This window comes from Antechinus flavipes, chromosome 3 (genome assembly GCF_016432865.1).
Source record: "Antechinus flavipes isolate AdamAnt ecotype Samford, QLD, Australia chromosome 3, AdamAnt_v2, whole genome shotgun sequence".
In the NCBI taxonomy this organism is placed as follows: Eukaryota; Metazoa; Chordata; class Mammalia; order Dasyuromorphia; family Dasyuridae; genus Antechinus; species Antechinus flavipes.
This window is the reverse complement of record NC_067400.1, coordinates 52,314,971-52,341,652: the sequence shown is the minus strand read 5'-3', so window position 1 is coordinate 52,341,652 and position 26,682 is coordinate 52,314,971. Positions and strand designations below refer to the sequence as shown.

Sequence of the window (26,682 nt, the reverse complement as noted above, 5' to 3'; positions counted from 1 at the left end):
CTGAATCCAATTCTCCCTGTGCAACAAGAAAACTGTTTGATTCTGCACACATATATTGTGCCTAAGATATACTGTAACCTATTTAACATGTAAAGGACTGCTTGCCATCTGGAGTAGGGAGGTGGAGGGAGAGAGGGGGAAAATCGGAACAGAAGTGAGTGCAAGGGATAATGCTGTAAAAAATTACCCTGGCATGGGTTCTGTCAATAAAAAGTTATTAAAAAAAAAAAAAAAAAACCACAAGAAAGAATAAATTCCTGGAATGTTTGGAAATGAAAGGGGGAAAAATAAAAGGAAGTCAAGGTAATGTAAAAAAAGCAAAAGATTAATTTTTTTAAAAGACTCTTGATTCCAGGCATGGGGGCAATCTTTCAATGAATGCTTTTACTTCCAAAGAAGCAAATGACAATATAGAATTCACTACATACACACACACACACACACACACGCTTCAAGGCTCAATAATAAATATATATAGCTTAAGGGGTTAAAAACAGATCCTTGTCACTTGCCCTTCATATAAAACCTTGCATACACAAAGTACTGAATGTTTATTGCATATGGTATAAAGGAACTCTGACACTGAGTGACTGTGTTACCTAAAATAAAATATCAGACTTTCAAGTTTCAAATATTTTAATTTCAAAAGGCTTCAAAGTATCATGGTCAAGATAGTAGAAAGTTTAAATGTATTTAATTTCTTGCCTCCCCCCTCCCCTGCCCCAGTAAAACAGAAACTATTTTTATATCTGTGAACACTTCTTTATATCTATCAACTTAGTAAGACAGTGCCAGTGAGACAGCAGTTTCTAATCATCATTTCCTTTATAACAAGTTACTTTCTAGAAAACATACCATGCCACAATTCATCATGCTTTTTTGCATTTCTAGGGGAAGTTTTTGTTGGAGCTGTTTGGGCCCTTCCCCTTTTACCACCAACAGAATCTTTACTGCCATCTTCATCTTCTCTTACAGGTTTATACCTAAATATGACAGAAAAGTACCCAACATATTAAAAAAAGAGAGAGAGAATTCAAAGAGTAGATCAAAAAAATCCTCATTTTAAATATCATGTGTTAATATCAATGATTTGAACAGTAAATTCTAAGCAACTTTAATCAACTGTGCAGACATTGAAAATTAGGCCTTAAAGAATAATATTTTAAAACTGTGGTATCACCTGGAAGAGGTTAAAGGCCAAGAATGGTTTTCTACTTGGGCAATAAAGCTATTCTACTGATAGCCATATAAGGATTACAAGGTTACATGGGAGCTAGGACAATAGGATTCCCTATCCACAATGACTCTTCATTACCTAAGCCTGAAAATATTATAAATAAAAGGTGCCCCCCTCACACCTCCTTCTAAAAGCTGAAGTAACAACCCAATGTTTCCTAAGTGAGCAATACAACATACTCTTCTCTTTTTTCTAAGTAAAAAATAGGAAGGTTAAAAAAAAAAAAGTAAAGTAGATTTCATTTGCAATGGTTGGATTTCCACCTCCTCCACCCTGTATAATATGGCTGTTTGGGTAAAGGCATGGAAAAGAAATTTCAAGAAAATGAAAAAGCTTCTAAATTAAAGATATCCTTTATCGTTTTTCAGTTGTTTTATAAAGCCCACTGTTTTACATGATATAAATTTCATATTTGTTTTACTTTTTCAATACCTTCTATATTCCTTATGGCTAGGCACCATTGCAAAAGCAAAAGGGAAGACTCAAAGGAAAATTTTTTAAAAATTAACAAATCTATTTTAATGTTCCTCATAACTAAAGCATCTCCATGCCAAAAAAAAGAAATAAAGAAAACTTTACCATATCGTGTGAGTCTTTGTCCAGATGCCAGCTCTTCCTAATGGATTGCTTTCATCATCTGTAGATTCCCTCTCCTCTTCAGCCTGTATACTGAATTGTCTAACTGCCTGATACACGGTCATATTATATGGCAGTAAATGATCTCCAATGTAGAATTGCAGTCTGTGTCTTACATTTCCTGAATTTAAGAACTGAGCTGCCTAAAAAAAGAAAAGCAAAAAAATTTTAATTTATACTTCACCTACTTTTTCCTATGAAAACTCAATATGAATAGCGCTTTACCAAAGACTCATCTATTTCTTCATCTGAACCATCATCGTCACTGTCTTCGTCGTCTTCTCTTACTCTGCCATAGCCTAAAGACAAAAGAATTCATCTTACTACTCTGTCATTCCACCTGAAGACTACTAAACATATTGATTAGGAGCAATTAACCCCTATAAAACACCAGAATATTAAATTGTCGATCTTAGTAGAGGAAAAGCACATGGCTCCTGAGAATGATTTAAGTATAAAAACATCCTATTCAGTAATACTAACAACAAAGAGCAATAAATTATATACATCTTATTCCAAGAGACTTTTGGACATAAAGTTGGATAACATAGATTATTCATGTAATTGTTAATTAGAAAACTTGAGATCAAACTCCCTGGGTTCTTAGCAAAACATAGCTTAACAAGTTAAGATTATAAATTTCGACATAGTGGCTCAAAACCAAAAAGGAGCCATTTTCTTATTTTCTTTTTTTAAAATAAGACATTTTTATAACAATCAGATCAAAAACGCCTTAAAACACTTAGGATGACTATATAGGTGACATTCCATTTGTTTTTATAATAGATTACAAACTATACATAAATGAGCAGAATGCTGACATTTTTTGAAAGAGTACTTCCCTTGCAAAGAGGATGAGTTATTTTCTTTGTTAAAAATGAACTTAGCAACATATTAAATTTAACAAAATCCACAGGGCCTAAGTGCAAGAATATACTTTTTCTTCTTGAAAAGAAAATTCTTCAATGCTATCATTCTTTAATAACAAAAAAGACATAGCAAGAGTACTTTCTTCTTTAATACATTCAAGTTCTCTTGTTCAGCTAATGTATGCGACCAGAAGATTAATGACCAGTGTAAAGCAGCAAATGACAAGCCTCCAAACCAATATGGAGACATGTAGGTGTAGAGAAATACCTCTGACTACAAGGTATCTTTCAATGGCTTGCACCAACGCCAGGGGGTCTATCTTCACAGGTCCACCCTTCCATTGTTTCACATTTGCACAGTCGGGATGTCTTTGTAGTTGGCATTTTAACTGGTGTGTGTTGAAAAATTTTAAAGCTTGCGATCCTCTGTTGAGAGAAAAACTCAAGATAATTTATGAAAAAAGTTGCTACAATTATTCTATTACTTGTTATCTTACAAACATATACAAATACAATTATGATAAGGAAAGAGTTCATGCAAACTAATCTTTCATCTCAAAATATACATAATAAACTGGGAAAACATTTTCTCATTTAACTAAATGTCTTCAAACTGAACTAATTTATTTTTAGCAAAGATCAGTATAACAACATATATAAAAAAATAAAATAAAATAAACCATAAGCTAATGTGAAGGGAAATGGAAATAAATGCAAATAGTTTGATCTTTCCAATTCATCACGCAAACAATTATTGCTTTGCTTTCTCCTTTTGCAGTTTATCTTCCATAATCTTATACTTTTTGGAAGAGTGTATTTTGCTTCTTTTTTCAGCAATTCTAAATAGCTAATTTTGATAAATTTTAGAATTGCTTATTATGTTGCCCAGCTTTAGATAAAATTTAAGGATTTCCCCCAAAGGACATGAAAATAGCCAATCTACAATCCTGTAAATAAATAGTATGTTTCTAGCAATAAGCTCTTCAGTTTAAAATACATAGTGATATTTCACATAATTAAGAGGTGCTAAACATTAAGTGAGATCATCAATTTCTGCAAGCCAATATTACTTGAATAAGAGAAGAATTCTCCCTCATCTTACCAATTTATTGAGCTTCTAATTTGAAGATGGAAACATAAAAAAGATAGGAAAAAAAATGACCAAAGAGCTGACAAACTTTTGTATGGGGAAGGATAGAATGAAATATTAAAATGTTGCAAAATTCATTACAAGAGATCACATTATGAACCTCATTTCCTAACATATATACATACTTGTTATTCATTATCCAGGTTATAATATATATTAGATAAGACTATTAAATATGTTTTAAAAATCATATTAGCATTCAAAAACTTTTACATATATACGTATGTATACAAGTATGCACACACATTTTTCCCCTTTATTATCTACGTATGAATATAAGTGTGCACATACATTTTCCCCCTTTATTATCCTGAGGAATATAATGACTTTTATCAAAATAATCAATGGCAAATGAAATGGCAAAAGGGGGAAAGTAATCAAATCAAAAATGAAGTGTCTAAAGAATTCAATGATTTTACCAGTGGGCCAAAATTTTACATCAACTCTTTCCCCATAAACATACAAACTAAACACACTTCCCAAGTCAATAAGTTAATTTCTTCATTAATTTCTTCACTTAATATACATATTTTATTCAATATTATTCATTTCAAAGATATAAAATCAAAAATCTTAATGATTACATTTTTGGACAATTTTTTGGTAGTCTAAAAAGCTCCTTTTAAAAGTCATCAGAAAGATTGGTTAACAATAAGGTCAACAGATTAATAATCAGATTAACTGGAATTGATAGCGATTTCATTGCTGAGTTCAGAATTCAGTACAAATCATTATATAACCATTTATTCACAACATTTTATGTTCAGTTTTAAAGATGTAAGTTTCTCATTTTGTGACTGAGAAACAAAATGACCACTGAAGCCAAATGATTTATTTAGTCACATAGCTAATTAGTAGTATGTCGGGTTCAGAGCACAGTTATTCTGATCATTACTCCAGTGTCTTTTGTATTATAGCAAATATGATATATATTCAGTACTTATAGAACAATGGGATTTCCTTTTGAAATGGAAATAATAAAGTTCACCTCAACAGCATAAATCTGTCAGTCACTAACACAGAAGTAATGACACTGTAAGAAAGGATGTCACAAATATTTTTGAAGCTCAGAATATATTGGGGTATGGAAAAAAACTTAATGGTTACAATCATTTCAATCTCTCTAAAAAGTTTTTAAGATCTCTTTTAAAATGGTTTACAAGTTACACCAGCTTGCACCCATCACATGTAACTATGCGAGTTTGTCTTGGGAGAATATTCCTACTTATGAAATCATATCCAAACTCCTGATGGCAAGGATGTACCTAAGCATTAATCCTTACCTGCTCCCCGTTCCATTCCCACTTGGAAAATCATGAACTTTGACTGGAAACTGCTCCATCTGACTAAGGCAGTTATTCATCTTGTGAACTAACGCCAACAAAGGTGCATTTCCCATGGGTTCCAATCTTCCAATTGGTTCTTCTCCAGGAAGCTGAAGTAATAAATAAATCAAAAGTTAATTCTTTTTAAAGGAAGGAATGGTTCTAAATAAAAACTTTAACAATTTAAATTCACAATTTTAATTGTCAATTTCCTACTTGTCTTGTTATCTTTTCTGAGGTTGTATGGGGAAGAGTTTAATAAAAAGTAATATTGGTAAAATGAAATTTGGTCAAAAAACCAATGGTCTGTATTCAATTCTGCCACTGATCTGCTATATGATCAACTGTTAAGTAATATTTCAAATTCTGTATTGCCCAAAAAGCTACACACAACTTAAAACTTCCTGAAATTTCTCTCTATATATGAATTAACAGGAAGGGAGCACATTGATTACAGAACTTTCCAGATCAGAAACAAGGAAAATAAATAACCCAGAAAGAAGTTCCCTTTTCTTCATATTGTATGAAGGAGTAGAGACATCATCACTCATTTTTGTGAATGTAGATGGAGAAAAAAGTTCCTGATACCCTTATTCTCCCATTAGAAAAGTTTTAGAGAGATATTTGAGGCCTAGTTCTTGCTTAAGTCATTCTACTAAAGATTTTATTAGCACAGTCTTTGCTCAAATATTGGTCCACATTACAGAATGAATCTTCAACAAATATTTACAGGCTAAAATAAATTTATAAAACTTTCTTAAGATTATAAATTTTAATCTGTTTCTACCCCATCCTCCATTCCCTATACCAACTTGTTAAAGTTATTGAAAAAAAGACTAAAAGGTGAACAGTCTGTGATATATTGATCAGTTATTGGAGGGAAATACTATTGAAATATGTGTGTTTTTGGAATTCCAAGATGGCCAAAGGCTTGAACAATTATAAAACACACATTTAGGAGATATTCAAGGACCAAATTATCAACAACAAAAGCTAACTTTACATAGCACCTAAAATGAACCAGATACTGTGCCAAGTGCTTTACAGATATAATGTCTTCATTGATCCTCAATAATCCCAGAAGGTTGGTGCTATTATTACATCCATTTTACATTTCAGGAAATTGAGACAAACGGATCACACAGTTCTTAAGTGTTTGCATTTGAACTCACATCTTCCTGACTCCAGGCCCATTGTTATACTCAATGGGCCAACCCAGCTTTTCTTCGTTATTCTGGTACAAAATGTCAGAGGTGTAGAAACAGGTTTAGCTGCTCTAACATTAAATAGATAACTTACTGGAGAAGAAAAAAAGACGTGAAGGAATCTTTTAATTCTGATATCTCTGCTAACAGCGTCTTTGTCACTTTTGGATGTCAAGTAAAGCAGCAATTGTTTCACAAACCCACTATGTTGGATTTCAAAAGAGGAGACATCAGACTCTGAAACTATGCTCCGGATTTCTACAAGGCACTCAGCTCCACCATCCACCTAAAAAAAATAGTTAAGAGTTCAGATTCCAGATTCTAAATATTCTACAATCACTCACTAAATAAAGTTTTTTTCCCCCTAAGATTCCTTTACCAGTAATAAAGCTAATCTAAAAGGATATCAATGTCTATTGGAAATGAACGTTCTCCCTAAAAATTGTCTTTTTAAAGGAAGGTTGTATTTAATTCAATTATTTCTAAATTAACTTTAATTAAAAGAGGATGCCGCCACCTATGTTACCTACAATATAAAATAAGGTGAATAAATCAAAGATATCATCAAGAACAATCTTATTATCATGATCCAATCATCACTACATCTAAACTGGCATAAAATTCCATCTCATCCAGTATACATTCAATACTATTTTAACAAAGGAACATTCTTACTCTCAAAAAGCTTTCATAACATAATGACAATCTTAGGTGTCATTGATAAATCACGGTTTAAATTCTACCTGGAGGTTGAGTTGTTCAGTTGCAGTGCAAAGTCTCTGAAGGACATTTAGTGCAGGATTGCTACCATCCATATTCTCAGAGCTGAAATATCGTTCCACAAATTTATGGGCTTGTTCCTTAATCCAACCCTTAATTTTTTCTCTGGATGAGAAAAACAAAGCAAAAAAATAATGAAGCTTCAACCTATTGTCACCTCCCTCCCCCCTCCCACTCCCCCCCTTCAGGAATAATATAAATGCTCTACTTTGAAAAGCTGTGTACATTTACACAAATCTAACTCAGATGAGATTATTCAATGCAATGTGACATAGTGGAGAGAAAGTTGGCCTTCAAACCAAAAAGAACTGGATTTAGTCCCGCCTCAGATACACACACTGGCTGTAAAAACATAGGCAAGACTCTGGTTAATTTGATAAGTTGAAGAGGAGGTACCAATCTGCATTGGTAGAAAACGTTTCTGCATGTAGGAATTTCCCATATCAATCAAATAATATAGTATTGATGAAGTGATTTAAGGTTTGCCCAGTACTTGACAAATATAATCTTATATGTTGCTTCCAGTACTTCTGGAAGAAGAAAAGTGATATTATTATCCCCATTTTTTAGATAGATGGAAAAAAGTGAGTAGGTCAAGATTAAGTGAATAACCCAAGATCATAAAAATAAGAAGTGCCTGGGGCATGAGACTGGATCTAGTCTTTCTAATTCTGGGTCCAAGAGGCTGTCCACTGTACCACTTGACTTTTCGCACCTACCCAACAAGTAAATAAGCCAAGTTTACAGTTCCTTGAAATATGCTGCTGCAACATTTTATTTTCTAATGCAGTCATCAAAATTAGTGCAAAGTAATGATTTTCTAAAATACATTGTTATAAAAACCATATTTGGAGTCAGAAGATTTTGGTTCAAAACATGTAGGGTAAGGGATGGGTGAGGAAGAACTTATTGCGGATGATTTGGGGCAGGTCAATTAACTTCTAGGTCTCATTTGTAAAAGAAGGGGATAGCCATTAATAATCTTTCCAGCTCTGAACCATTAACTCTTTAGTAAAAAGCAAAACAAAAACAGACTCTGATGTAAACAAACACTTCAGGGAAAAAAAATTCTTAAGTAAAGACCAAGCCTCCACACTGTAGATAAACTAGACTTGGAGATACTATAAACATTCAGAGGACATTTAAAAAATTTTGTTCTTGATAGCTTCTCAGAAAGCATCAATCGCTTTTAGGGTCCTCAATACAAGCCTTTATATAAAATGATAGCAATTTACATGTGTAAAGTCTTAATAGCACATGTATGTGTATACATGCAGATGTATATGTATGTGTGTGTGTGTGTATATATGCACATACATATGCTTAATCTCAACAACATTGTGATATGATGGTTAAATGGTTCATTCAGAGTCACACAACCTAATTAGCAAGGACTGGGTTGTGGAGCTATGTGCAAGTGCAAACAGAGGTCTATAAGCTAATTAAGATGCCTCCATATCCCCCCCACCACCCATTCATTTTTTTTCTTTTTATTTATTTATTTAATATTTTCCCTCAGTTATATTCAAAACAATTTTTTACATTTGTTTTTCATAATTTTTGAGTTCTGGGTTTTCTCCCTTATCCTCACCCACAACTTTAAAATTACATGTAAAGTTATGCAAAACATTTCCCATAAAAATCAAGGTGTGAAAGAAAACATGAAATCTCCCACCCTATTGAAAATAAAAACCATGAAGAAAAATTAAATTAAAAAAAAGAGAGGTAGAGAGATCTGTGTGCAGACACAAATTACTTCCTTCTCTTGGTTTTGGATAATATTTTTTATTATAGATTCTTCAGAGTAGTCATGGATGACTGCAAAGTCATTTACAACTGGTCATCCCAGAACATTGCTATTACTTTGTATATATTACATTTCACTTTGCTTGAGGTTCATGGAGAACTTTTCAGATTTTTTCTTTTCTGAAAGCATCCTTGCTCAGAATAGTAATACTCTATGACAAACATATACCAGAGTTTATTGAGTCATTTCCCAATTGATGGGCATCCCCTCAATTTCCAATTTTTTGCCTTGTAAGAAGAGAACAGCTATGAATATTTTCATCTTCTTTTTTTTTTTTTTTTTTTTTTAAATCTCTTTTTGTAATCATGCCCAGTAGTGGTGATGTTAGGTCAAAGGATAAGTATGAATTTATAGCCTTCTGGACACAGATCATCTCTTTTGATCATTTATTAATTGGGTGTGGCTCTTGTTTTTTATAAATGAATCCCTTTCCTCTATGTTTGAGAAATAAGGCCTCACACCAACCAAGCTCATATTTTAAATGAAAATACTAATATTAATTTCTAACTATCACAGATATAAGCAGGACAAATTAAAATGTGCCATGAAAGCCTAAGGACAGATAGAACTGATTTTACCTATTGTTAGATATGGTGTCCTTTGAGGCAGCCCTGGCAAGACCACTGACTCCGGCGGTACGGGCTGGTTCAATGTTGTTGCTATTGGACTGTGCGCTTAATCTGCCCCATGTTTTGGGATTCAAGCTTGCCAGGAAAGAAGATTTAGGAGACTGTGTAGTAGTAGTAGGGCTTTTAGCTATGGAAAACATAACAATAATGTCAACTTTAAGCATAATGACTAAAATCCCCACAAATATTAAAACACACACCAGTATAATATAATGTCACCAGGATGTAAAGCAAATAAAGAATTCAGGTTAAGTTAAACATGAACAGTTATCATTACAATTTAACATACAGGGTATCTACACAGTACACATAGACTGTTACTTTTGCACATCCAGAAGCCATTACCTTGATTGTCTACTTTGTCATCATCCCTTGGGGGAGAGTACTTTGGCCTTCTTGGCCCACGTTTTGGCAGTCGTTTTCTCTTCAGGACATCACTTAGTCGACTATCAAATTATCCCCCCAAAAAAACAAAAAAACAAGAGAGCACTGTTGAACAGTCAGCTATAATGGGTTAAAACTGCTAAATGTAATTTTCTAGTCTCTATTCTCTTCTGTGTTCTCCCAGATTAAAAAAAAAAAAAAAGCACAGCTTTTATTCCTGATTTAACTAATGTAAACCCCAATCTCATTACAAAGCTAGCCATATCTAGAACTGTGAAGATTAAACTTAGACATTCATTTATCACTTTTTATTTACTACAAAACTATGAGCAGAGGAATAAAATATGTATTTACAGCAGTTTTTAAAATGTATACAAGGGGAAAAAATAGAAAGAATATGAGAATATGAAGAGAAACCCAAAGTTTTCTTTCTGGAATTTTTGGCTTAATTTTAAAAACTACAAGGATAAAATCATTCTAGTGAGATATCATACACCTCCCTCTAAGGAATTAACAAAGATGCAAATTACAAGACCAGACATTTTAAAAGAGCTGGATCTATTTTGTGGGATTTTCCTTTTTTGTGTGTCCTTCTTTGATTACAAGTTTAACACTCATGATCACAGAGCTAAAGGCGTAACAAAGATAGGATCTGCATCCAGGTCGTCTGACTTTATAAACCCAGAGGGCTTATTACTACTACACTGTTTTAAGTGTTTAAGAGAGAACTTTAAAAATAAAAGAAGAGCAAAATTAAAAAATTAAAAAGCAAAATAAATAAAAATAAAAGAAGAGCAAAATCTGAATTTAATTTTAAGGCAGTTTTCAACAAATGCTATAAAAATACTAATTAGATAAACTATTCTTTTCTTAAGAGGGAAGAATTTTAAAATTTTTCCTTCATTAAAACCAGGCTTATATTTTGGAACACACAAAGAATTAGAAAAAACAAACAAACAAACCAAAAAATACATACAACACACACACAACACTGAAGCACTAGGAAGAAAAAAATTATAGATTTGAGTTGGGTTAAAACCACGTAAATTCATTAATTTAAAAGAAGATAAACAAAAAACATTAGCTTTTATCTGCAGTAACCAGCATTCTGTTTACATCTTTTATTCAGTATGCTTAAAATTAAGGGGGTGACAGAGAAAGGAAGATGCATCATAAGAGCTTTTTAAAAAAATTTCACACTCATTTTTCCATATTTCCTCAGTAGATCCCAACTAATATGATCATAATAATGGCTGCTGTTCAACAGTGGAGCAAAATGAAATTTTATAGTAAGCACAGGTCACTTGTTTTTTTTTAATATTATGATGAGGGAAGTTAGAGAAGTACTAGTACTGATTAAGTCATTAAATCCTCAAACACCATAAATTCAGGTGAGCTTTTTCAGGAAAAAAAAGTAGGTGGAAATAGTCTGACCATAAGAGATTCTGCTTTATTAGGTTCAAAGTCTCTTTTTCCACTTTTTAGAAAAGAATAAATTTAATAAGAACAAAAAAGATAGTCAAATCAATGAAATGGTAGGCAAAATTGAATGAAATCCTTACGATATAATAAGCTGCAACCAAATGAATTAAACAAACAACAAAAATGCTTTCGTTGAATCTAAAGTTCTGATACAAAATTCTGAAGATCTCTCATCATAATTGTACTCAGCATATCTATAAATGAGGCCTGCTGATGTCGCTTTTATATGTATGTATTGTTTTTTTTAATATTACAAAAATTACAGTAATTTATTCAGCCATTTTCCAACTATGGTCAGTTACCTTTTTGTTCTACTATTTTTACACTGACAAACTTTTTTTTTCCCTTTCCAGTTTATGTTTTCTCAAAAATGGAACTGCTGAGTGAAAAGGTATTATCAATATTTGATTGCTTTTGACAGTCCAAAAAAAAGGTTGTTTCTGTTGAGGCTGCCTATTCTTCTATGACCCTGTCAATATTTGATTTTTAACATTCAAATTTTGTTGTTTGTTCTTTTAGTGAAATAAGATTGGAATGCTCTTGCTTTTGTAATAAAGGAATTAGCTAATCTTTTTCTAGAAATTATACCAGTTTATAGTTCTTTTCTTCTTCAAGTATGTGTCCATGTCCTCTGATCTTGCTTTATTTATCAACTTCCCATGAAATCTGAGCATTACTTTTATTTGATATATTTAATGATAATGCTCCGAAATGCATAAAATCCAAATTACATAAAATCTTTATAAGAACCAAACCCACTGATTTTTCTTACAACGATTCTTTAGTGAATTTCATTCATAAACATCCTTCTGCGCCAAGGTTGAAAAAATATATTATTTTCATTCTAAATTTTTAAAAAATCCCTTAAATTGTTGATTTACTCTGGCTTCAGTGGTGATAAATGATTTTCAGTACAGATATTAGGGTTTTTTTTTTTAAAGCCAGCCAATCACTGAGTTGTGATTCTAATAACCAATATTTAAGTGGGAATTTATTGCCAATATCTTATTTTTATATAGATACAGGATTCAATTTTCTAAGTCTGAGATTTTGTTCCACCGATTTCTTTCTTCCTTCCTTTCAGATTATTCTTATGATTTATTATAATAATATTATATAATTTATTATACTTTTATTATATTATAATAATAAATATTATGATGATGATAGAATTCTTTAAATCTCTCATAATTTCAAATTTTTGCCAAGATCTTCTATTTGGTTTGTGATTCTTAGCAATGCAATGTCCTGCTTAATTTTTCTTATCATTATATATTTGAAAACATTAATTGGGATTTCTTGTGCTTTATTTCTTTTTCCTCTTGTTGCTTTAAGCACACTTTAGCTAGTTGGTCTATAATATTGTTAAATTTTATCAATGCTTTGTTCAGTTCTAAATTTAGGTTGGTTTTAGCCATTTTACTATTCTTTAGTATTTTTATATCCATGTTTTCTTATGTTAAAAGTCTGAAAACTATTAATAATGGGAGTTGACATTTCTGAGAAATAGTCTGTATACAGAAGGGCTGCCAAACTGCACCAAGACTTCTGAGACACCTTGAATTCTATCTAATTTAATATTCACAGCAACTTTGTAGGGTAAAAACCACAGGCTCTAAGAAATTAATTGTTATATATGGGATTCTAAGTAAAGTCTCAACTCTAAAGCTGGAAATCGATGTTACTTTCCCTCTAATTCCTATAAAACGATAGTGTGATTAATTTCTATATATGCCTCTTAACAAAATCTGACAACAAAATGTGCAATTTATTTTGCCTAAATGTATCATATAGAACTTATAAACTGACATCACGCAGTCATTCTAAGGCTTAAAAAAAGATTCTTTTCCATCAGAGCTTAAGCAAATAACAAATTAAGAATGGAAAAAGAAAATCTGGAAAAGAATATTTTACCCCTGTGGACTCAGGTCTAAAGAATCATCTCTGCTGTGCTGTAAGCTGGGTGAGCCCAAGTCTGCAGATGCGTTGCTGGCAGCAGTAGCTGTCCCAGTGCTGATTGTGGTGCTGGAACCCAAGGTCCCCGATCCATTAGTGCACGCCTTTGGTGGACTTGTTAGCAAAGTCTCAGACTCCGCTAAATTTTTTACTTGATGCATCACACCTTAACAGATAAAGAGTGCAGATAAATCAGATTTTCCAAAAAAATTAAATAAAATAGCATATATGTATTTGATTCATGGAAATCTAGAAAGACTATTCGCAATTTCATATCAATAAAAGAAAAGCCAAGAAAGAAGAGGCAAAATAAACAGTCATCTTATTATAGTGAGAAAATTCTTGTATCTATTTCTATCTTGCCATGTAACATTACTGGTCAGGAAATTTGACTTCTTAAATTTCTTTATTATAAAATGTGGAAATAGGATTAAATGAACTGTTAAATTTCTTATGGCTCTGAAATTTAATGTGATTAAAAAAAAAAAAAAAAGCCAACCACCAACAGATTATTGTCAAGTTTCTAAGAATATTAAGCTTGGAGGCACTCTAGATAATGCAGGAAAAGTAAAGTCAAAATTATATTCACAAATTCATGCCATGTATATTTAAAATGGAGTAAAAATAAACGAGATAAAACTAAGAAAAAGAAACCTAAGAGATTATCATCGACTGCAAGCTAAACGGACCAGGGATGTGTTATGTAGGGAAAAAGAGTTAACTTGATTCTGGGATATATTCAAATGACACTGAAAAACCTGAAATACAATCCTTCTAAAACATGTTTTATATTAATAGGAATGTAAAAATGACTTCCTGCAAAGAAATTTTAGATGCATTTCTGTGAGAAAAAAAACTGTCTACAATCCAATAAAAAGACTTTTAAAAAGTTTAGGGGATTCATTGAGATGATTTATTATAATTAATACATATGATGCAGATTATGATGAACAATGTCTTGGATAGCTGGGGGGGAGGGGGGACACGCTAAAAGCACTAAACATTGAAATGGGAAGGATCAAGAGGCCATGTAAATAAAATACTGAAGGTTAAGAGTTGGAAAGGACATTAGAGATCTTCTTAGTACCACACATCATAAGAACAAGAAAAAAATTATCTTTCACGGATGGTTTAGAAATTCAATTATCTAAAAGTAGAGGAGAGCTGCAACAAAGAAGATGTGTGCTAGTATGACAAAGACTTATTATTTCTTTATTATGACTACAGCTTACTGTGACTGACTCTAAAAATTTATTATTTCTCTAGATTTATAGACATTTAAAAAGCTAATATGTTTCTCGCCTATTGGTTCAGAAAATGCTGTCCACTCATACAAACTGAAAATCAACAGATTGGACTTGATACCCCTAAAGTGCCTTTCCAATTCTAAATTTAGGATTTCCATTTCCATCTTTAGAAAAGGTAAACAATGAGCCTGAGATTACCTAGTCAAATACTATTTTTTTATTCTTTATAAAAGTAAACACCTTTGTTCTCACACATTAAAATTATTACTCACTAATAAAATACTCTAATGCTAAAATTGTTATTCACTAATAAGTACTCTAAGAACTAAAAACTAGCTTATTCTGATAAGTAGGAATTAAATGTAACACTACCTTCTCTTCTGAAGTAAACACTAAAAATATCAGGCAATTTCTGCATTAAGATTTCAGCCATTTGAAGGGCTCCAACAACTATCTTCAGATCTTGGCTTGATAGCATGGAAGCAATGTGACTAAAAAGAAAAAAAGGACATAAAGGTATAACCAGACAATTTCACTCAAACACAAATTTCAACTGAAAAAGGATCATAAAAATTAAATTTTAAAGTTTGAATCATTTGGGCCAATCCAATATAAAGACATATTTATTACATGAAAATATTTATTATACACATAAGCATTTTAAGTATCAAATTATACACACACACACACACACACACACATAATGTAAACAAAATACAATGAGAAGTAAATCTAAAAACATCACCAACCAACTACCTCAACGATGCTCCACTCCCATTCTCCCTTTCCCTCAAAGAATAAGATCCCTTGATTTTTCTCAGCATAACTGTCCACTTCCATTTGCTCAATGAATCCCAAATCACTTTCAGAACCCAATCAAGATATGCTGGCAGGTATCTAGATTTTGTTGTTCAGTCATGTCTAACTCTTGATGACCTCATTCGGGGTTTTCTGAGTAAAGATACTAGAGTGGTCTGCCTTTTCCTTCCCCAGCTCATTTACAGATGCAGAAACTGAGACGAACAGGATGTGTCCAGGGTCACACAGCTAGGAAATATCTGGGGCCAGATTTGGACTTTGAAAGAGGAGTCTTCCTGACTCCCAAGTTCAGCATTCTTTCCACAACCTAACTGCCCAGACATCTAGTTGTCTGTGATTAAAAAATATGCAGATATAGGAAAGAAGACAGAAAACATACACACCTTGAAACAGCATGATTTTTCAGTACATCCTTCAGAAGTTCGGCATCCGCAAAATAAATTATCCTAAGAATTGCTCTAAGGCACTTATGTCTGACTGCAGGTCCTGCTGAAGAACTATACACTTCATAAAGAACACCAAACAACGTCTTAATGAAAGACTTAGCCAGTTCTGGGTCTTCTTTCATTAACTGTGCTCGAGCATCATCCTTCTTTAACTCTGAATATCCACCTGTAAAAGAAAATGTAGGTGTTTTATACAACCCAAAGGTAAGAATAAGCAAACTCTAAAGAGTTCAAGCCATAGACTAATTCAATAATCATTTTCAAGTGAAACTGTTTTTCAATATGTGCAAAAAAGAAAAAAGTTTTGGTCTGTACCTATGAATTCATTATCAAAGGAGATTCTTGGCAAAGAAATAACTCATATATGACTATGGCAGGTTGCTTAGGGCAAAAACAGACTAAATGACTTGCCTAGAGTCACAAACCAAGGGAAGTATCAGAAGAGGGATGAAAAATCTGAGGCCAGGCCTTTGTCTCTTACACCACAACAATTGGACCTTATTTCTGGTTTACTAAGATACTCGTACATTGGTAGTGGAAATATATCAAACAACTAATTAGATTGTGGCTTGGTTAATAAACAGAACCTCCCAAAACTGAGTTAATTCAGAAGAAGGAGAGGACAACTGTTGCCATCTATTAAGGAGGATAAAGATAAAGTTATTTTGACTATTATACAGAAAAAGGAGAAGTGCCTGCAGAGAAGCAGCAAACACTCAGATTCTCCAAATTACCATGCCTTAGAGCTGATGTGACTACAAAAGAGGAAAGGGGAACTCCCTAATGTAGCTTTATTTGCTTTTTCATTTATAAGCTTATTCACACTACACAGACACACAGACACACAGACACACACACGCACGCACGCACATGCACAATTCCTTAAGAGGGAACTTGGATGATTCAAGGTAGATTTGAACAACAGAAAAGGATAGAGAAAAGATACTTAATCCCCAATAGAGTTGCTGTTACATAGGTGATCCTTTTCAGGACCATATTCTAAAATAACTTAACGAAATGGTAAATTCCAGTTACAAGTTAGAGGAAAATATATATATATATATAAAACGTTCTTTTCATTCAAGTTCAAAGAGCCCCTGAAGTCTACCCATGGACTCTTTGCGGACTGTGTATACTCCAGGTTAAGAATCCTTGTTGTAGAGACTTGTACTGGGAAGGATCGGGGGGGGTGGGAGGGTGGGGGGGGGGAGTGGGGGGGAAGAAAGAAAAAAAAAAAGGGGGGGGGGAGAAGAGATAAATTTCTTAATTAGAAAAAGAGTGAAAAGATTTGTTTAATTATTCAATGTACTTGGTAGGAAAAATATATATATAGGCACAAAACAGACATGCCCTATGCATAGATAAGGCTTCAGTAACAGCTTCATTCCTTTACAGTATAATAATTTAATTTTAATTCAAAGGCTACTTACTAGTGTTAGTATTGGCTAATGGGTTAGGTTTTCTCTGAATAGCACGTGCAGTCCCAGTATCTTCATTGATCTGCTGCATAGAATTAAAATCAATAGTATAAACTCGTCCCAAGGTGGACAAGCTTATCTCATCCTCACCAACCTGATGAGCTGCCTAAAAACAAAAAAAGAAAAAGAAAGAAATATCTTACATATAAACATCAGTCTAGTAAGTATCTGAAATAAAACAGAAACTTAAAAATACCCTAGATGTCTCATTTTGGCTAACTCTACTCTATTTCTACTTAAAACTCTTAGGTATTATCAACAAAAGAAAATTCAGAGGATGTAAATTTCTTGGACATGCATTCTTGATAGAGAGAGAGTAGGCACTCCCAAAAAGCAAAGAAAACCTTAAGTTTTGGGGAATGACATCCTCAGGTAGTGAATTACTTAATAGAAAGGATGTAACTAAAATAATAATCACTCTAGGCAATGCAAAGAATCATCCTTCTACCTTCTTCCTAGATTCTCAGACTAAGGACAGTACACATAGACCTTAGTTTTTAATATAGCCAATACAGAAGTAATTGTTTTGAGTTTTGAGATTTAGGGGTTGAAGGAACTTCTTACTAATGAGGAAACTAAGGATGAAATTTCCAAGCTACCTTTTAAAAAAACTTTAACTAGATTTAGGAAATGGGAAGAATTTTACAAAACTTTAACAGAAGCAGTGTATATATCACATTCAGAAATATGGCACTACTCTTGGAACTATTACAAAAGATTAGAGATTTTTTTCAAGCAAAAAGAAGAAAAGCATAAAAATCAACTCTCTCACTTTTAAACCTGAGGAAACTAGAGGCAAGAGATGCCCATGGGCAATTTTAGAGGTTAAAAGATAACAATGCTTTGTCAGCAGAAATCATCTAATTGTCAGCAGTTTGGCAAATAATAAAATGAAAATGTATTATTTGCATTTGAGTTACATATAGAAGTTAAAGAAACAAGGAAAATTCCTTGACCCAACACACCACTTTAAAATGTACTGAAACTACTACCTCAATTATCCGGCTATCAATCCTGTTGTAGGGATGCCAAAGACCCCTGTCATCTCGCCACTGCCATATTGCACCATCAGTGTTTTGTGCATTTCCCTTCTTCAACATGGTATCAACAGCAAAAATTCCTTCTTTTGGTAAACATGGCATCAGTTCACTGAAAAGAATACATCGATATTTTGGCAATTTCCTGTATTTTTAATTTTCATTAAAAAAGGAAAATTTGACAATTTAAATTAAAAAAAAAATTACTAAGACCTATGAGGCTAGACTATTGAAAATATGTCCTCAAGAGCTTACATTCAATTAGAAAAACACATATGCAATATACACAAATTAAGTAAATAAAATAATACATTCCCATGCACAAAGTTTAAAAAAAAAACAAAAAAACAGGCAAATTTGGCAGGAAGGTGCTAGCTTCCCCCCCCCCCCCCACCTTTTTAGAAGGGGGAGTGGGGAGGGAAAGAGTAGGAATCAATAAATGTCTCATGTATTAGATTTTATTTTAACTGACTGCTGGTAACTAAAGAAACTAAGAGGAGAATGTGAAGAAAGAGGATATTCCAAAGCATGGAGTTGGAGAGGAAATGGGATGTATTTATTATGCAGTTTGTTTCATTGTCCACTCTCCATTCTAAGCTAGACTGCCCAAATTCCTATGCCTCACACATCATGAGAGAAAAGTTGAGTAGTCTAGCTTAGTATGGAGAGTGGACAATGAAACAAATTGTATAATAAATCTGGAAATGTAGGCTTGGGCCTACATTTAAATTCCCGATATAAGGGTCTGTAATTCAATCTGAGTAACATGAAGGCTTCTTGACCTTAGGAGGGATGTGGTCAGATCTATATTTTAGAACACTACTTAAGCTATGTGGTGTATGATCTGGAATGGGGAGACAATTTGAGGAATACATGTTGGACTTACTGTCTCCAAACTTACCAAATAAGAGATGTCAGCTCATAAAGTTCTTGAGGACTTCGTGGAACAAGATCAATTTGTTCCTGGCAGCTGCCATTTGAGGCCCCACACAAAAGGAAGTGAAGTGTTTCTGCAATATCTTTAAAAATATAATTGAGTTACTACACTAAGATTACTATAAATTAAAAAAGCAAAGTTATTTAAAACTTCTTAATAGGATGCCTTCTCCAGATGATTAGACAACTTAAAAGTGCTACAAAGCAAGAAGTTTTAGAACATTTTCACTATATTTACAGAAGGAATAGACTGTGAGATAAAAATACATTTTCAAATAAATATGAAACATACAGATGACCTTTTTTTTCCCAAAAATTATTCCAGCAACAATACATCAATTTATTGACTGACTATCCATGGATAGTGGGAGATGTTAACTAGCAAGCTCTGAGACCTTAGGAAATCCACAATTTTTCAGTGTCTTAAATAATTTCCCAGGATTCTAAGTTGTAGACAAGTAGTACTTGTATTAGTGAACAGAATCATCATACCAAGACTTCTCAATTCAATGAAAAAAATCACAGGTCCAGAACAAAAACAAACAAAAAACTAAACTATTGGAATTACTAGCAATCATTAAAGGACAGTCTTATCTCAAACTGAACTTATAAAGACCCAAGGATAAAAATATCTAAAATGCTTTAAAATCTGCTTTGCAACAATTACGAGCCTATGAATTTCTTCATACATAGTTGATAGAAATCAATCGGTCAGTCTGGAGAAAGAAAGGAATGGCAAATATACAAGTCCTGCTATCGGGAGCTTCTATCCTAATGGGAATAATATAACATGCCACCAAGAATGTGCACACATACATACACACACGCATGAAATACATAGTAAAGAGGAGGAATTTCAGAGGGAAAGTTCTGGAAGAGAAAAAAAAAAAAAAAAAACATAGATGACATAGATCCAAAAGCTTCCCAGATCTGAGCAAAACGTTAGCAAAATATGGTCAGCTAAGAGATAAGAGGTGTGCCAAAGAAAAGAGATGGAATATTATCATATATACATACAAATATTTGTGTCATATATGCCATAAATTTCATATGATCATGGATTTATAAACTAGAAGCAGCCTTAGAAGTTCTCTCTATGGGTTGTTAAAACTTTTTCAACTTGAAAACACCTTTTTACTCCAGAAATCTATGTGACTCCAAGAATATAGGCATATAAAATGGACATACAAATCAAACATTTACTGATAATAAATCAATTTCATGACTCTCACACATTTAGATTCATATGGGTTCATGAACCACAGTTTAAGAAGGTGGAGGCTTATGTAGCTGAATTATAGAATTTGGGGAGAGAAATTATTTACTTTAATAATGTAAGGAGAAGATAGGAAAAGGACGAAAGAGCCAGGTTCTGTAGGACACTGAAAGTGTACATAATAAGGATAATTTTTTGACAACTTCTTTAGCAATCGTGCATCTCAAATAAGACAGAGACTGGAAATCAACTAACATTTCATAAAATGCCTACTACGAGGCAAACATCGCTAAATGCTGGGGATACTAAGAAAAACAAACCAAACAATAACCCCTGAGTGATCACAGAAGAATTCACAAGAAACCTAATGGGGAAGCTGTCATGTAAAAAAACTACAATGGATCAACAGAAAAGACACTATAAAGAGAAGCACATGTTGTAAGAGAACACTCACATTAAAACTAGTGAGTTGGTTTAGGTCACTTTTCTCTCTCTTTTAATTGTTAGTAACAAAAATAAAATTTTTATAAACTTGACTGCTGCTTATAAGATTTCTAAATCTTTCAGCTCAAACTATGTCCTATCGGGTCAAAATGGAGTCATTTTGATGGGGATTATGCTAGATCTCCTTTCTCACACCAAACCTGGAATTTTCTGTGACTCTTCAGTAATTTACTATCATAGATGCATTGAACATGAATGTGTATTACCTGCTCTTTTAATGTAAATTTAAACATAATTACAACACATAAAATCACAATGAGTCCCAAATATGAAACATTCTTTGATAACAGCTTATTCATTTATCTCAACAGAAGGCTTAGAACAATGTTTTGGTGCCTTAGTTACAATGAGTCAGAATACAAAATAATCTGGTACAAGTTCAGGACTATGTCATTTCCAAAATATATAGAGAACTGACTCAAATTTATAAGAAATCAAGCCATTCTCCAATTGATAAATGGTCAAAGGATATGAACAGACAATTTTCAGAGGATGAAATTGAAACTATTACCACTCATATGAAAGAGTGTTCCAAATCATTATTGATCAGAGAAATGCAAATTAAGACAACTCTGAGATACCACTACACAAGATGACAGGAAAAAATAATGATGAATGTTGGAGGGGATGCGGGAAAACTGGGACACTGATGCATTGTTGGTGGAGTTGTGAACGAATCCAACCATTCTGGAGAGCAATCTGGAATTATGCCCAAAAAATTATCAAATTGTGCATACCCTTTGATCCACCAGTGTTTCTATTGGGCTTATATTCCAAAGAAATACTAAAGAAGGGAAAGGGACCTGTATGTGCCAAAATGTTTGTAGCAGCCCTGTTTGTAGTGGCTAGAAACTGGAAAATGAATGGATGCCCATCAATTGGAGAATGGCTGGGTAAATTGTGGTATATGAATGTTATGGAATATTATTGTTCTGTAAGAAATGACCAGCAGGATGAATACAGAGAGGACTGGCGAGACTTACATGAACTGATGCTAAGTGAAATGAGCAGAACCAGGAGATCATTATACACTTCGACAACGATATTGTATGAGGACATATTTTGATGGAAGTGGATTTCTTTGACAAAGAAACCTGAGTTTCAATTGATAAACGATGGACAAAAGCAGCTACACCCAAAGAAAGAACACTGGGAAACGAATGTGAACTATCTGCATTTTTGTTTTTCTTCCCGGGTTATTTATACCTTCTGAATCCAATTCTCCCTATGCAACAAGAGAACTGTTCGGTTCTGCAAACATATATTGTATCTAGGATATACTGCAACATATCCAACATATAAAGGACTGCTTGCCATCTAGGGGAGGGGGTGGAGGGAGGGAGGGGAAAAAAAATCGGAACAGAAACGAGTGTCAATATAAAGTAATTATTAAATAAAAATTAAAAAAAAAAAAAAAAAAAAACAAGTTCAGGACTACGATTTGTCCACTTCTGTTACAGTCACATTATATAGTAAGAAAATGATAAAGATTTGAGCTCTTCTTTTCCAATTTTTGGTATTATCTGTCTCTTCTCTCTAGATAACTATGCCAACCCACTAGAAATATCTTCTAAAATGATATGCAAAATAAGGATTTCAAGAAGAAAAGGCAAACCCTCTTAAGTCATATCCTATACCACTTGAGATCCTTACCAGTGCTAACTACACATATATCATTAATACTCCTATCTTGTCCAGGAAATTGTGCCGCTCTATTATTTATTTATAATGTCTAGCAGACCCTTATCCAAAATAATATTTTCTTTCTCAAATTGATACGGTTTTACAATAAATTTTCAATCTCTCCAAATAACAATCTCTACCAACAACTTCCTTCCGTATTACCCACAACATGCCCAAGTCTATGGCATCCACCTATCAAACTACCATCCTTGTACCCATATTTGTCAAACTCTGAAACAACTGTCCAAACTCATTGCTACCACATGTTCTTTAAATTCTCAGCAGTCTCCAAACTCAGTTATCAATTGACTGTGTTCTTCCCAAAGTTACTAATGGTCGAATCTAAGGGTCTTCTCTCAATCCTCATTGTCTTTAAGTATATGTAGCATTCTAAAAATCTCAGATTTCATAATGCTTCTTTATTTTTACTCTGACCTACAAGATTGCTTCTAAAACTTCTTTGCTAGTTCATAAATTACTCACAAATGGGCAAGGCCAAGATCCTTTGTACATCTTTTCTTTGCATTGTTTTACTGGGTAATCTCACCAGTCTTCCATGGGTTCAATCAATAATTTCTATACAAATCATGTGTTTGAAGCTACAAATCCAGGCCTCTTCTTTCTACTAAGTACCAATTTTCCATCACCTCATGTCTATTACATATCACAAATGGGATGTCCCAGAGATATCTCATATTCAATCAATTCAAATTATACTTCACTATCTTCCCCCTTCCCTCAACTTCCCTATTTCTGAAAGTACCACCATCTTCTTCCAGTTACAAAAGCTGGCAACTTCAGGATCATTCTTTACTTGTCACTATCCCTCACCAAACACTCAATACCCAAATTCTACTACCACAACATTTCTCTATACTTGATTTGGGCGGCTACTGCAGTGTGATTTTCCTATCAACTATTTCTCTGCACTTGCAAAAGCTCCTTAATGGTGTCCCTACCTTAAACCCCTTTCAAACAATCTTCTACAAAATAACCAATTATTTTTATGAAATTCAGGTAAGACCATGTCACTTCCCTACTCAATCAACTCCAGTGTTTCTCTATTACCTTGAAGATAAGACAGAAACTTTGTTATTTAAAGCTCTTCACAAGCTAGTCCCAAACTGTGTCTAGTCTTCTGTTCTTCATAGTGGAAATTAAGTATTCTATACATATCATTTTATTTCTCCATGCCATTTTATTGGTTATCCCTCATGTTTGGAATGCTCTTCCACTTCCATTTGTGCTTCAACAAACTCTCCTACTTTAATACAAGTTCATCTCAAACATTACCTTCTGCATGACACCTTTCCTTGTTTCCAAGATACTTTCTCCCCAAGGTTGCCTTGCATCTTAGTGTGTATTTTACACACACACACACACACACACACGTATTTGTATATGGATGCACTTACACATGACTTCCTGGTTAGAATGCAAAGTCCTTAAAGACAAGGATTGTTTTACTTTTGGCTCTAGTATCTAATAATATTTACCTTGTATCTAACCTTGTCCATAGTGGACATATAAACACTTAAGTCTTTGGTTGACAATGGATATATATTAAAGGTGATCGAGTACTTTTATTTAGAAGGAAAATTCTTACACAAGAGATATAAACAAAAATGAAAAGCTTTTGTGAAGACAATCAACACAATTAGGCTGAAAAGTAGACATTTATGGAAAAAAAAAAATCTTTCCATAAAGCATTTCTAGTATCTAAAATAAGTAATATAAACATCTATAAGAGATTTTGCCGCAACAATTCTAAAAAGAACCACAAATTGTTAACATTATACAAAATTGCTCAAAAATCACTATTAAAAAAATATTCTCATCCAAACAAACTGCACAACTATAGCTATGCTGATACATTGTTGATACAATCATGAATTAATACTAAATTATTAGCGTGAGGACAGCTAGCTGGTGCAGTGGATAGAGCACCAGCCCTGAAGTCAGGAAGACCTGAGTTCAAATTTGGTCTCAAACAGGAACACTTCCTCCTAGCTGTGTGACTCCTGGGGGCAAATCACTTAACCCCAATTGCCTCCGCAAATAAATAAATAAATAAAATTGGAATCTTGTTTTAAAATGACAAAACTGTATCATTAGTTCAGAGATTAGGCCGGCCATTAGGCTAGTCATGTACCCTAAAATATAAAATTCAAAGAAAGTAACAACTTACTGTGTAGAATAGTAAATAAATTATGACAAGAATATAGTTAAACATAACTGTCTTGAGAAGAAGTGACTGATGAATTCAAAGATGTAGAGAAAGTGAGGTATAGGGAAGTAAGCAGAACCAGAAAACAAAATACTTCGAATTGAAAGAACCATCACTATTAAAAACAAAACTAAATATGCTATATAATATCATAATGATCAAAGGTGGCCAAAGGGAAAGATGTGATGAGAAAATTCAGCTCTGTTTCCCATTTTTGTACTGGGGAACACTATCATCAGACCTGCTTGATATGCTGATTAGTTTTGCTGAATTGCTTTTCTCTCCTTTTTCTTTTTAAATTCTTGATTTGAGGGGTAGAGACTCAAGGAGAAAGGCAAAGAGATTAAAAATATATAAGTATTAAAAAAAAAAAGATCATTCAAAAAAAAAAGGGAGTTACTAAGATAAAATATATGACTCTTTACTCTAAGCTTTAATTTCTTTTCCTTCACTGATGTGCCACAGAAGTTTGTGTTCTAGGTATCATTTAACAATATATAATGCTTTCATTACCATGAAGTCTTATTTTTAAAAGAAAACTTTCGGTTGTCTCTTAGTTTATTGTAACAATTCTCTCCCCCTTCTCTCTCTCACATACACACTAATACATTTTTAGAATTAATTTTTGTTTATATGCAAATTTTTTTAAAATTATGCAAAACCCATTCTATAATATTCTATTTTTGAAGTTCTTGACCGTTAGGTTCAAATGAAGTAAGACTATTTATAACATGGTTGTAGTTTGAGGTAGATAGAATGAGGAATAACATATTTGACCCACCCAACAATTTTGTAATGATTAAAACATTACAAGTTAATTTTATGTTTAGCTGAAGAACAATATGTACTTTATGGATACTATTTTAAGGGTTTACTTTTAGAGACTGTCATTACATGAGAAGATGAAGATAATTCAACTGTTATAATGGCAAATATTGGCATGCAAGGGGGAAGAAACAGTAAATTCTTCATTCTTCATATTTCTATCTTACTCCAAACTGCCTGTTTGCATAAGGAACTATCTTAATTGGGTCCCTCAGCAAAATGAGAACTATAGTTCTCAAATATCAAACACTATTTTAAGAAACCTTAATATAATAGCTTACAAGGCATAATTCCTATGACATCAAATGTGTACTTCAAAGGGCCATCATTTTGTTGATATAGGTACTCCTATACCCCTAGGCTATAGGCGGCCACAGACTCTTTAGGACAGCCAAGAGAAACACATCATCTTGTCTTTATGTTCAGCAGCAGCAACTTGTATCATACTGAATTTTTCCCACCCAAGCATCTAGATATATGATGAATATTTCTATCAAATAGTGTGATGAACTTAAAATTAACAACAAATATCAAACCAAACTTTTTTAAAAATAGTTTGAGATAAGCCTAAGCAAGTGTATTTTTAACTTTATTTTGGGTAGATTTTTCCTTTGTGATCATTTCATATACTTTATGTACATACATCTTTGTCTTTCACACACACATGCACCTGTGCATATATAGCTATACCTTCTAAAAATGGGTCCCATCAATTTGCTGTAAATTTTCATTTTTCCTTTTAACTAAAGTAATAAAGTTACTCCAAGCAGAGGCACTCTCAAATCAGTATTCTAGTTAAAATCA

General features: G+C 33.0%; 1 protein-coding gene across 9 annotated transcripts in view; it reads right to left on the bottom strand.

The window, feature by feature from the left end:
• The window catches only part of TRIP12 (thyroid hormone receptor interactor 12), a 170,774-nt gene that overhangs the window by 25,613 nt on the left and 118,479 nt on the right, over positions 1-26,682 (bottom strand). For 4 of the 9 annotated variants that reach the window (XM_051983370.1, XM_051983369.1, XM_051983374.1 and 1 more), the window contains 15 exons: positions 19,389-19,506; positions 18,440-18,599; positions 17,403-17,556; positions 15,910-16,138; positions 15,080-15,198; positions 13,419-13,626; positions 9,984-10,084; positions 9,588-9,765; positions 7,166-7,307; positions 6,517-6,708; positions 5,176-5,327; positions 3,011-3,183; positions 2,099-2,172; positions 1,817-2,016; positions 856-983 (listed from right to left, as the gene is read on the bottom strand). In XM_051983370.1, the coding sequence (XP_051839330.1) occupies positions 856-983; positions 1,817-2,016; positions 2,099-2,172; positions 3,011-3,183; positions 5,176-5,327; positions 6,517-6,708; positions 7,166-7,307; positions 9,588-9,765; positions 9,984-10,084; positions 13,419-13,626; positions 15,080-15,198; positions 15,910-16,138; positions 17,403-17,556; positions 18,440-18,599; positions 19,389-19,506 (2,328 nt within the window). The remainder of the gene's footprint in view (positions 1-855; positions 984-1,816; positions 2,017-2,098; positions 2,173-3,010; positions 3,184-5,175; positions 5,328-6,516; positions 6,709-7,165; positions 7,308-9,587; positions 9,766-9,983; positions 10,085-13,418; positions 13,627-15,079; positions 15,199-15,909; positions 16,139-17,402; positions 17,557-18,439; positions 18,600-19,388; positions 19,507-26,682) is intronic. The other 5 variants (XM_051983371.1, XM_051983376.1, XM_051983373.1 and 2 more) reach the window with 3 other exon arrangements.